The 12,928-nt window shown below is 42.0% G+C and overlaps 1 protein-coding gene across 4 annotated transcripts in view; it reads left to right on the top strand.

Annotated features, from left to right (window-relative positions):
• Positions 1 to 12,928, top strand: part of znf385a (zinc finger protein 385A) — a 54,264-nt gene that overhangs the window by 21,526 nt on the left and 19,810 nt on the right. For 3 of the 4 annotated variants that reach the window (XM_063463788.1, XM_063463790.1, XM_063463791.1), the window contains exons 2-3: positions 6,696 to 6,847; positions 12,472 to 12,582. In XM_063463788.1, the coding sequence (XP_063319858.1) occupies positions 6,696 to 6,847; positions 12,472 to 12,582 (263 nt within the window). Of the gene's footprint in view, positions 1 to 6,695; positions 6,848 to 9,686; positions 10,051 to 12,471; positions 12,583 to 12,928 lie in introns of those variants that run through there. The other variant, XM_063463789.1, reaches the window with a different exon arrangement.

Raw genomic sequence — 12,928 nt, 5'->3', positions numbered from 1 at the left:
AAAAATGTACACAAATATGCTTGAGTGACTGTATGTGTGTGTGTGTGTGTGTGTGTGTGTGTGTGTGTGTGTGTGTGTGTGTGTGTGTGTGCTCATAACTCTCTTTCCAGTGTATTTTGTATTCAAGACTGAGGCATGTCCTAACTGATACCTAACATTAAAGACTTGAAGAGCAACCACTGTATCCCTTTTGCAGAAACTAATGACTCAAATTGTTTTTATACGACCTAACAGGGAAGCACACATCTTTCTTGTCAAAGACAAACACACACAAACATACCTTACATGCAACGCGAACACAAACAGAGAAGCCTACTCTTATTTGTGGCAGTGAAACAAGTTTCAGCTTCCCCCGCTTTCCCCCTGCATAATCCTCCTATTAAAGCGTAGCATAACACCAGCAGTTCCAGGCAGCAAATCAAACAGATCTTAATCTCCGTCCACCTATCTTGTGTGAATGTATTAACCTTCACAGGAAGCTAGAAATTAGCATTCCATGATTATAAAAGATGGCAGAGATAAGGTTTAATGCAAACTTGCAGCTTTTCATAATCATTTTAGGTGCTAAACTAGAGGCTTGATGTGACTGCTTTGAAATATTCCGATGCACTCAGCAGCACACTCTGGTGGTTGCTTGCTATCAAAACTGCTTGTGTTTTCCAAGATTTTACATTGTGACATGCGGACCCCTATACGAGCCTTGCTGCATTGGGTGCAGTGTCCAATGAACCACATCACTACCTGTCATTCACACTGTGCGAATCCATAATTCATTCCTAGCACCAGCTGTGGCAGCTATCTGAAGGACGGATTCTGCTGGCACAGCTGTCTGTGAAGAGAGCATCGACAGGTAGAAAGAACAGGATACAGTCTGTAGCAAGTCTCTTGGGGCTAATGACCTGTACAGTGCCCATTGCTGCAAAGATTTTGAGGTGACAGTTGACATATCAGGACAAACCTGTGTTACAGGTTGTGGAAACATTGCCTGTTTGTGTATGTATGTGGACATAAACTTAAAGGTTCCCTTCTCTATGAAGGACACAGCTTTAAACTCACGGACACAGGTGACTCAAGGGGAATTATGCCCTTCATGAACCCAACAGGACAGTCTTCTACTTGTGTAAAAGTGGGAGTTAGACAAAAACTGCATTCAGTCTTTTAGAAAACTGTATGTGCGCATGTACTTATTTCTTTGATGTGCATTGGTTTGTCTCCTGTGTGTGTATGGATCAGCCATCTGTAGAGTGTGAGTGACTTTTTTTTTCTTTATGCATTTGTTCAGGGCTTTTGGCCAAGCCTGTGATCCTGTTGATTGCGCTTGTGGTCAAGTGAAAGCCAGCCACAGTGTCCTGTTGGGGCTGAGACTGGAACAGGAATGGATAAGGGTCAAAATTTCATTCTTTCTCCCCTTCTTATACCCTGTGCCCACTCTCTATCATGCTGCCTCCATGGCCTGTAATGAATTGGCTATTCTTCCAGACCTGGGCTCAGCTGTGTACAGCACAAAATTCACACTGAGCTGATCATAAGGCAAACAAGGAAGGAATAAGAGTAAGAAATGTAGAAAACAAATGGAGACAGATGACCAGCTGCTGGTTGCGCACTTTAGCCCGTATGGAATATGGAATTGTAAACTAGCCTTGATCCCACATTAGCTTCACAAATAGTTAAATAATAATAAGATTGTTATTAAGGTCACTACACTCTCCTCTTTACTGGTTGTGAAGACAGTTGTCCATCTGCAGTAATTAAATCTGCTGTGAATTTGTCCATTTTCAGGCAGAAATCATCTTCTGATTCAGTCAGACTGGACTGACGAGCATTTATGGTCTGTGGTAAACTCCTTTTTAAGAATCAGAATCAGAATATTTTATTAATCCCTGATGAAATTTTGTGGCCACAGTTGCCCCAAGACAATAAGAACAGTTACTGACCAAACTTAATCAAATAATACAGTATATTACAAGGTTACAAAATATAATAAAATAGCTCAATTATAAATATCCCAGTATATAGCACAAATTAAATATATATGGTTGAAGCCGAGTTGCCCCTCTTATCAAACTTTTGGAGCTCTGGTCTCTTGTATTCATGTCGCTGAATCAGAGTTCTTTAATCTGAGAGCTCAATGGACCACATGCCTACAGTAGGTAAATAAAATCACAGTTCGTTACTGAATTTACTTCTTCACATAAAATGTTGAAATCCCAAATTATTTTTCGTAGTTGTCATGGCATGTCATTGATTTCAGTCAGGTGCTATGCATCCAGACTTACCAACACATCTGTTGGTTATATTCCTGCATCAAACACATATGCGGCACTGATTATAAGTTCTTATGTCTCTGTTCCCTCTGGGCAATGAGGAGGACAGGTGCCAGCTTCAGAGCCCAGCAGAAGGGCAAGTTGGCATCCTCACTGTTTCCACCTCCTTCTCCCTGCCCCCACTGCCAACAACCCTGGCACATCTGTGGCCGTCCAGCATGGCTGGTGCCAACTACCCTGCGCCCATTGTTCTCCCCTGAATGCATCCAACGCCCATGGGAAAGAAGGCTGAACACAGTGTGGCGCAATCTACACGGCCTGTTAGATAATCTCAAGACATGAAAAGATTCTCTTAGCCTAGATTCTAGAAACAGCTCTTTGTCTAGCAGAACGGGGGAAGGAAAACACACGATGGTGTTTTCTCCAAAGATTCTTACCAAATCAGCTCTATTTCTTTTCTCTTTTTTTCACATTCGTTGGAGTAAACAAAGCCTTGTATGAGCTTAGTATCACATTTTACGTTCGCATTTTACTTTTATTATATGTAAAACACTGGTTATCGTATGAAAATCATCACCCTTAAGCATGTTTTCCTTTTTGATTCACCGATTGATCGAACTGATTTTGAAATAGCTTCTGTTCTTTTCACTATCTTCACATTAGTGCATGATATCATCATTTTGGGTGGGGTGGGGGAGGCAGGATCAGGAAATACAAAAGAAAGGCAGTAACCACATTAATTTGCTCTGATCAACCATCAGTTATGTGTACTTGTATTTTCAGTTTTGCCTCCACTTGTTCAACCCCAAACAGAAACAGCTTTAGGGATTAAATGTGTCACATGGTGAAGCAGGACTGAGGGTCATTTATTAGTGTGTATGCATAAATGGAATGGTAAATAGACTGGTATTTACATAGCACTTTTCTGCTCTAACTGAGCACTCAAAGCATTTTTTTTTGCTACAAGCCACATTGACCCATTCATACAAACATTCATATAATGCTTTTTTCTATGCATTTAAGCATTTCTCTAACTAGCATGCATAAACTCACATCTGATGTATGAATGGGGGGCAGTTCAATATCTTGCCCAAGAACACTGACATTCAGCTACAGGAGGAGTCGGCGTTACCTGCTGTTGTATTTATACAGTGTAAGCATGGGTGTGTGACCATTTTTTAAGTATTGGCACATATAACTACTTGGAGTGGTGCTTATTTTCATGCTGTCTCTTGCCCTCAGTACTGTTCATAACCTAGACCTAACTCGATATTCTAATTAAGGTATAAAACTCATGATGGTCCTCACAACAAGTGAATAATAAAGGCTCATATGAAGACAAACTCTTCAAAAAAGCCTGCAACACCAAGCCTTCTGGCAGCGTCCCACGGGCTGTTTATGAGCTCTGATTATGGCCCCTGTTAGCCTGGTAGGATTCCTGGCATGTCAGAGGGTTTAACAACATCCAAATCACTGTCTGAGTTCTCTCAGCTCTTCCAGGCTGCCCTGTCTGTCAATTTCTACCGCACATACACTCACACAGAACAGGCTCCAACAGCCACAAGGGAGTACTGAGGAAGGGAATATCAGACTACAGTGAGCAAAGATCCTGTTTTGTCATCACTTACTTTTGCATGCTGTAATTAGTTTTACTAATAACAGTACACATAACAGTTCTTTGATGAACTGTGAAGGCCTTTTGCGATTTAAAGTAAATTGATTTGTTTTTCTTTTAGTCATTTAAAGGGTAGAAAACGCTGTAAAATGGCAGTCACAGACACCCAAGTTGCTTACTCTGTTTGTCCTCCTGTCTACAACAAAAAAAAAAATTAATATATGTGTAGTATTTGCACATAAGCCATTAGAGGAGACTTCTTGTTATTACTCATTTACAATTTATTGTTTTATCAGCTCTGACTTCATTGAAGTCTGGTCCTTAAAAGCCAAGTGGGAGCACTTAAACACATGCACTTGTTTACACACTGCACATAAAATGCCCATATGTTTGCGAAAATGCATTTGTGCACTTGTCATACTCCTGCACCATATAACAATTTGTTCAGTTAACATTGTAAGGAGATCCCCAGAGAGAGATTAAATTAATGGGATAAATATATGGTGCAGCCACACTCTGATTTATGCACGCTGACAAACACACATATGTCTTGGGCTCAAGGGACAACTGCTCTTCTTGCTCCTGTCTGGTCCACAGCTCCATTCACTTCCTCGGATTTCAGCTCCTTGTGCTGCTGCAGAGACACGTTTTGCCCTCCACTCAGCCAATCTCTCTGTAAGCCTGCCAGACACTGCCTGACCTGCTGCCAGTAACGGTCTCAGTGTTCAAGGACAGACTCGCTGGGGAGCTGCAAACATTACTGCTGTGCAATTTCAGCTAACAGAGTGTCACTCCATACAAGCAAAACACACATGAACTTGTACAAAGATGCTAAAGGAGACGATGTATCGAGACATGGCATGACGCCATGATAAATGCAGTGAAGAATCATTGTATTAGTGATGCAGCCCTGATAGAGGACAAACTGGCTTCATCAGTTACTTCTAATCCTCTTTCATCAGAAGAAGCTACATTTACGAGGAGTTTAGATTAAAGGGTGAACTCTGCATATTTACAAGTGTACATATTTAATTAGGAAAACTAAAAAACCTGTCACTTTTTTTAAACCTAAGTTAAAATGAAAGAGTTTAAGATTGCTGAGTCAGACTGCACCAGCTGGAAAACCAGCAGGCAAGAAGCCTCAAACTTGTTTCACATGTTGTAAGAATAATTGTGTGGTTTTGTGCTTTCATACACGTGTTTGCATGTGTATATGTTTGGTTTGTTTAGACTAGAAAATTTAAATGCTTAACTAGAGGTAATGATGCAGTCCTCTGCACCTCGAGGCCCACAGATGCGTAGCAGAAGGCAGCTGAGACAGCACTTTCACTCCAGTCCGACAAAGTCAATCCCCCCCCCCCCGCTCCCCTCTCTCTCTCTCTCTCTCTCTCTCTCTCTCTTTCTTATCCCTTTCTCGCCCACTCACTCTAATCCAAACTTCGGCGACTCCATCTGGTAACATAGTCTTCAAAGCAGCAGTCATAATATTTTCTCTGTTTACATTCAGTTGACATAAAGCTTGATGAAATCGCAGAGGTGTCAAATAATGCCCAAATTAGCATGTGAAAGTGTGGAGGAAGGTAGGAAAGCACTGCTGTGGGAACCACGGTGAGGGATGGCAAGTAACAGAGCAAAAAAAGTAGCTTAGAGCAATCCCGAAAAGGAGAGCGGCAGAGCTTTAAGTCTCGGAGGAATTTGAAAGCCATAGAAATCCAGTTGCGGATATTAAGAGGCTTAATCTAAGAGCTTGCTGAGGCTGAGTTTTGCTGTTTGGGCCCCATCACTATCATCCTTGACAGAGGTTAGAGAGGAGACGAGAGGGAATAAGGAGGAAAAGGAAGAGAAGCCAGATGGGAGCAATGGGGAGAATAGGAAACTGCGTATCATTAAGGCAGCCTCACATGTTTCTTATAGGCGAATTAAATATTGGCTTAGTGCACATTGCTGCGTGTGTGTGTGCGCGTGTGCATGTGTATCTCTCTCTGTGCAAGGGTACCCTTGCAGTAGTTTTCTTAAGTGACTGCGTTTTTCAATTTCTTTAGAAATCCAGCCAAATGAAGTATGTGGTACTTCTTCTTTCATTCATACTATAATTAGACTCAACTAAGTGATCCAGCTGTAGTGCACAACACAGGATGACATAAAGCAGCGCTGCCTGAGATGGAACTCATTATCATCAAGCTGCAGATGTCTCCCAGGAGAGGAGAGAAGAAGAGAGCACACTGGCAGACAGGTGGATAAGAGGAATCCCCTCTGCCTCTGTGGCATCCTTTTCTTCCTTATGGCATTCCTGTTTCGGGGATGTGAATTATTCAGTCCACAAAACCCTCAACATCATTCCATATTTATTAAAGCAATGTCACACTTTGTAGATTCAGTCTTGCCAACACGTCTGGAAAACCAGAAGATCTGTGCAGCAATCAATGAAAAGCCCTTAACTGTCCAAATGCATCTTTTTTCCTCACTGTGTAGAAACTGTATGCTTCTCTGGGGCGTCACATAGCTTTGTTCTGTCCACAGAGAGATAATTGCTTTTGCAGTGAAATTATACATTATTGTGCATTTTGGAATTCAGCTGCACATTCCAGGAAACAACTGTACACAGCCTGTTATAAAAAGCACATGTTTTTGTTGTTTTTTCCCTCCCTCTCTCTGTCTCTTGCTTTAATTTGTATTCTTTAGGTACACTATATCACCTAAAGACACTGTTTAAATTCTCTGTCACACATTTGAGTAAACACAGCCCAGAGCCTGGGTTCATGAATGCTGGAAAATACCATGCATACTTATGTATCTCTGTCTCTTTCTGTGTTTAGGAGGCATCAATCGAGCTGGGGCAGCAGTGCCGACATTCTTACGGACCCCCACAGTGATCCAACCCCACTTGGACATGAAGCCCTTCCTGCAGTTCCCAGTGGAGACCCCCCCTCCTCCACACAGCATGAGCCTCTTCCACAACTTCAATACGGTAAGAGTTGATGCAGACAACAAGCACAAACACTGCAGCCTTTTAAGTCATCGACTGCAGCGAGAAAAACGCGCGACGCAAAATTGTAAATGTTGTACTGGGTGCTGGAGGTTACCGCCGTTATGCTTTAACTTGCACTCTTCTCTGCGTACAGTTTTGAATGCAATAGTCAGCTTTAAGATATGTCTAAAATTTTTAGGTTGTGCTGCCACATCTAGATTAACAATGTATGTTGAGACACACTGGACTGTATTAAGGAACCAGGACTATTTTCAAAGCCGTAAAATCGTAGCCATATAATTAAAGAACAGTTTTAAGGCCATCCCTATAACTAACAACATCAAACGCCGCAGTTTGTTTGATGTAATATTTTTTTTTCTTTTAAAGGAGAGGAGGCTTCCTGTTCCTTCTACCTCAGGCATTTAGATTAGACCATAGAGACATTTACCATTTCACCAACTCAGCATAATGTGGCACCTGCTCCTCCAGACTCCGCTGAACAATGTCAACACATTTTTCATCAGCAATATGTAAATTCACTGAACTGTATATGTACTCTACTGGGGCAATGCTATTTCTGGACCATGGCTTCAACAGGGTTATGTGTCACCCTGGTATATTTAGCTGCAGTCTGCAACAAGACAACATAATAACCTTTCACTAATTGGAAATATCTGGCATGAGCTTTGACTGTGCATGGCCCTACAGGGATTGTAACAGGAGTCCAGACACTCTTAAACACATTTTAACAATATAGTCATTTTAATAGGCCTCAATGGACCATGACATAAGTGGAAGCATTTTCACTACCAAACTGCACTACACCCAGCAGACATGCATTAATAGAGATACTGAAATTATGCAGGCACTCGGTTTCCATTCTGGGCTCTGTTAGCGTAGCCCTAAAATCATTCTTGCTTGATTTTATTTCCTGTCTTGCTGCCTCTGCAACACTCCCTCTGGACTTCCTCTCATCTATTCTGTAACGTCCATCCGCTCACCATCCTCCTTTTCAACGAGTCAACTAGGTAGGAAGGCCCACAGGGACGCTGTGAATGTTAATAGGTGTTGCTGCTGATGACTGCGAGGTAACCGTTAGTGCTGTTTTACAGCTCTGTGGCCAGGAGATGGGGCCATAAGAGAAGCTGTAAGGGCATTCTGACCTTACAGCGTACTCATAGTATACGCAGCACATTCAAAAGCATGTAGAAATGACTCACTAATATATCACTGTTGGTGTTTGCAAGGAGAGCTTCTGTTGCCTGAAGTGTATGACATAATCTCAGATTTTATTAGATATGTGGCATGTATGTGGTGTAAATATGCTGCAGATATGGAAACCGCTTTGTTTGCCCCTAAATGAGGCTCTGTTGTGACGTTTTGCTGGGATATCCTAGCTTTCAGCTTTCCCAGAGTTTATTATGTTCAATGTAGTGCTGTGAAGATGAGTAAATTTATACAGGAAGATCTAGAATAAGAGAGTAAGTGTCCACAGCTCCATTTACATCTTATACTGTTTTGTTTTGGAGGTTTTTATATGGATTGTTAGGCTGAACTGGGGCTATTTCACATAACATTTCAAGTGCTTTAGATGTTTCCTGGTGCTTTTCTGCACCATTGCACAGTAACACATTATGATCCACAAAATATCTCAATGAAGGTACAGCACTGTAGCAGCAAAAACACTGAAAAACATCCCTGCAGTGAGCTGGCAGCTAGTTGTTCCATCATTCTGCCTTAATAAGTGATCTGCGCTGAGTTTGTACAGCCTTAATGAGGCTCTACTTCACATTGAGGGTTATTATCCCCATAGCGGAGGAATGGCCTCTCCTAAAGCCATATACAGCTTTTAATAGTCCTTTAATGTGATTTGTCCTCCACCTGCCTGTCTCGTGCAATGTGCCTGTAGACAATGATGAGGCTGAATTATTTATCTGCATCAGCTGGTGCTGATACAGACACATGCTCATAAAACTCTGAGTAAAACTCAGAGTTGTTGCCTGCACTGTTTGCTGAAGCTACACAATCACAAGACTTCTTGGTCCAGTATAATCATGTGCAGTTGTTGAATCTTAACTACTATATATATATCTTTTCTCACTCTCCCCCTAACAAAAATAATTGTAGTACAGCAAGACATGACTAATAGCTCATTATCTAAACAGTACACATTTATGTTTTGTCCAGCACCACATGTGGCCCTGTCATCACTTTGGTGTGAATATGTCACATCCAGTAAATATTTGTCTAGCCAGAGTTTCATGCAAGTGTGAGTTCTGGGTTTGTGGGGGAGATGCAGGCTACAGTGGTGGATGACGACATTCGATAGATGGTGTGAATTAAAGATGGGAATTGCTCTTCCTCCTCCAGTTCATCAGGACTGTAGGCCTTCCACTTTATCATTTCCTTTTATCAGTGCTGGCATGTTTTTCTAGCAGCTTGAAAGGACACGGCTGTGGAGCTCTTGTACACCTGAGTCACATGTGAACCTCAGCTCTGGCTCATAGGTAGTAAAAACAAAGCTGAACCTAAAGAAAGCCTAAACAGCAAAGTCAGGAATCAAGAAGTTGATTAGTTAAGAACTTGACCTATGAGCATAATTTGTAAAAACACTGTTATCAGTAAATTCTTATCAATATCCATACCAAGGCTATTCAGCACTCCTAGAAGAGTGAGTTTGGCAGGAGGAGAGTAGGATACATAATCCTGGGTGCACATGGGCAGACTGACAGACCATGGGGAAGAGTGAGAGAGGGAGAGGGGGAGAGGGAGGAGAAAACTGGAAAGCAGAGAAGGAAGTGCATTATAGTGGAGTGTGAGGCAGAGAGGGAATGTAGTTGAGAATAGAGGAGGAGGAGGAGACTGAAAAAAGGGACAGGCACTTGTTAGGTCATGTGTTGAAAAAAGAAGTAAGGGAAAGATTTCTCTTAAAGCATCTCAAAAGAGAAGCAGACGGTGTGCTGAAAGGAGAAGAAAAAAAGATATCGCAGCTACCAATGCTTCACTAGGCATAAGCTCAGTTTTTGTGAGCTAGTCTGTATTCAGCATTGACTACCTACCAAGCAGGCTGAATGAGTAAGGATAGTGCACCACAAGCTCTGAGCCTTGCACATGCTGAGACCCAAACACATACCTTGGCCAGCAGTACACACACAGGAGGACCAATGCAGCTCCAAGCTTCTACAGACAAAGAGGAGATGAAGGTAAGCACCTAAAATTTCAAAGAGCTTGTCACATTTTTGTCGGTCCAACTGTGTCTTAAACTGGGCCAGCTTAAACGTAATGCTGAATTTGTGCTTCAAAGGCTGTTTTCATCTGGCAACAGTGTGGACCTTACTGTGACTGTCACAATGGCTCTACTGAGAGTCATGCTGTAGTGCACTCTCCCCTGGTGGGTTTTAGCTGTTCAAAACAGTGTGATTTTGAGAGCTGATCAAACAAACTAAAGAAAGAGTAACTAAGAAAGAATGAAAACACAGTAAAGAATGGGAAGAAAATAAGAACTGTAGAAAATGAAAGATGAAAAGAAACTCTAGAACAGAGGATGTTGGTGAGTTAGGACGTGTGTCATTTTGCAGTGTTGGATGATGCTTGGGTGATATTTGAGTGTTTGGAGTTTTAAGGTTGCATGGAGCTGTTGACATGACTGCCGAGTGATGCTAAAGTCAGCGGTCTGCGGTCTGTGTGCTTTGCTTACCTCTGCCAGATTGCTCACCACATTCACACAGCTCCACAATAACATGAAGTTTCCATTATTTTCCCACATAAATGTAAACTTTGTAATATGTTTGATTTCTAAGTTTTTTATGAGAATGTACAGTTACAGTTATGGATGTTCACAAAATTATATGAGCGAGTTTTGGAAAATCCCTCTGCAGTTACATCATAGTGCTCTCCTCCTATTTCATGAGAACATGATTTGGAGAGCGTTTGGAGAAGAGGCCATGCGAGCAACATTCCAAAGACATTTGCTGGCAGCTGGACTGTGTTTTCAACAGCTGAATTAACTGGATGGGTCATAACTGACCCACACCCAGACTGGTGGAATGACTGCGAAGAAGCCCATGATTCATACGGTTACGCCACCAGGCAGGTTCAAATTCTTGCTAAACTCTATCTAGTCTGGGTCACATTATGGACACTGAGAGAAAGAAATTTTTCTACACTTTGGAAAGATTTGATAAAACACAGTGTCACTTTTTAAAAATTAATAGGAAGCTTAATGCAGTCCTGGTGTAGAGGTTTGTGCTGGCTAAAGCTTAGTTCTTGTTGTTTAGATGTTCACGCAGTAAACATTTGTAATTGTTCAATATATCTTCCACCCCCACCCCAGCCCTCCCCATTAATCTGTCCTCACAGCCAGAGCAGCAGAGCTTTCTTTATACAGTTTCTTGGGAGAGAAACAGAGACAGTCTTGGAACGTGGAAAAGAGATAAGCATGCTTGATGTGAGGATGTCCAGCTTGGGCCTCTTTCTCTTTCCCTCTAAGTCTCTGCTCTTCTTTTTCTCATTCGCTCACTCATTCTCTCCTCCAGATGGTATGTTTCTGTGCCTTCCGGCCACAGCTGGGTGGCCGAAATGTCTTGAGGCTCCTCCCCTTAATCTTTTATTTTTCTTTATTTTTGCTTCTTTTTGTTGGGAGTTGCCAAGCAACGAGCACTGTGCAAAAAAAAAAAGAAGTTATTTGAGTCTAAGTAACAACAATATTTGTTTAAGCCCCTTCTATCCTCTCCTTCACTCCTCGGGATGTTGAGCTGCTTCTATATTGGATGAGACTGTGCCTCTCAGTGTAACAAGGCTTAAAGAAAAGCTTAGTAAATAGTCCAAAATACAGTAATGAATCAAAAGTGAGTTATTTTGCATCTGCCTGGCACTGCATTATGCTTTCATTACTCTTGGTGGACACACTTGAACGTTTCCTCGCTGTCTTTTGAATTCAAAATACAAAGTGTTGTACCCTTTTGTTCTTCAGGCCACGGATTGTTTTGCTTCATTTTTCCTGCATACCCGCGCACTGCTACATCAGCCTTTGTTTATGATTGTTGCTTACTTTAGCTGTAGACAGTTGTCTGAGGTCGAAATATAAGCCAGCCACTGAATCCAGAGTAATGCTAAGGTCAACCAACAGTGATTGCTTGATAAATTCGGCTTCAAACACAAACAGTCCAGTACGGGCTGGGTCTTTTGTGTCTGGGACAGAATTTATACGGGCAGCTTAACTGCTGAGGGCTGCTAAGCAAGTTAGTTAAATTTATACAAGGTGCTTAACACCACAGAGATGATGGATGTCCCAGCTGAAGCAATTAGCACAGGGACAGTATTATGCTACAATGTAGTGAGGATCCAGAACCATCAGATTCCTAATCGTGGGGATGCAACAGGTGTCTCGGTTGTAGCAACAAACTGTCAACACTGCTGACCACTGTTTGCTGAAGTGAATTACAGATATCATCGAACAGACTCTGTAACCACTCTTTAACTGTGAACCTTATGCATTCTGCATGTGGTCATTTTGGTTTAGTCTATTGCACGTTATGACAGCTTGGCCCATTGAGCTGCGGCACCAGTGTGAATTATAGCTGACAGATTTCTGCTCCTCTGCTCTCTGTCTTTCACTCTGGCAGATGGACCCGGTGCAAAAGGCTGTGATCAACCACACATTTGGAGTTCCTCTGATCAAGACCAAGCGACCAGTCATCTCCTGTAACGTCTGCCAGATCCGCTTCAACTCAGAGGTAAATAAATAAATGACGACACACACACACAACATCACTGCCTCTCATCTTGTTTTCATTTTCTTTATGGCACTGAAAATATTTTATTTTTCTCTAAGTAAGAATCAACCTTTTATTTCAAAAGGTTTTGGAGGACTGTTTGTCCTGGTTTGCTCCCCCTGGAAGCTGGAACTGACAAAGCGGATGTGGTGCATTTGTTTGGGTTATGTGTTGGCCGTTGCGACCTGACTGGAATTTAATTTGTTTTAAGGCAGCGTAGACTAAAGTAGTGCACTGCAGCACAGAGGCTTAAGCGGTCCTGATGAATGTGTGAACAAGGAATAAAATTCTGGATTTTGGATTTTCT

The sequence above is a fragment of the Pelmatolapia mariae genome, linkage group LG20, assembly GCF_036321145.2.
Source record: "Pelmatolapia mariae isolate MD_Pm_ZW linkage group LG20, Pm_UMD_F_2, whole genome shotgun sequence".
Classification (NCBI taxonomy): domain Eukaryota; kingdom Metazoa; phylum Chordata; class Actinopteri; order Cichliformes; family Cichlidae; genus Pelmatolapia; species Pelmatolapia mariae.
The sequence above is the reverse complement of the archived record's forward strand: the minus strand, read 5'-3'. Positions and strand labels throughout refer to the sequence as shown.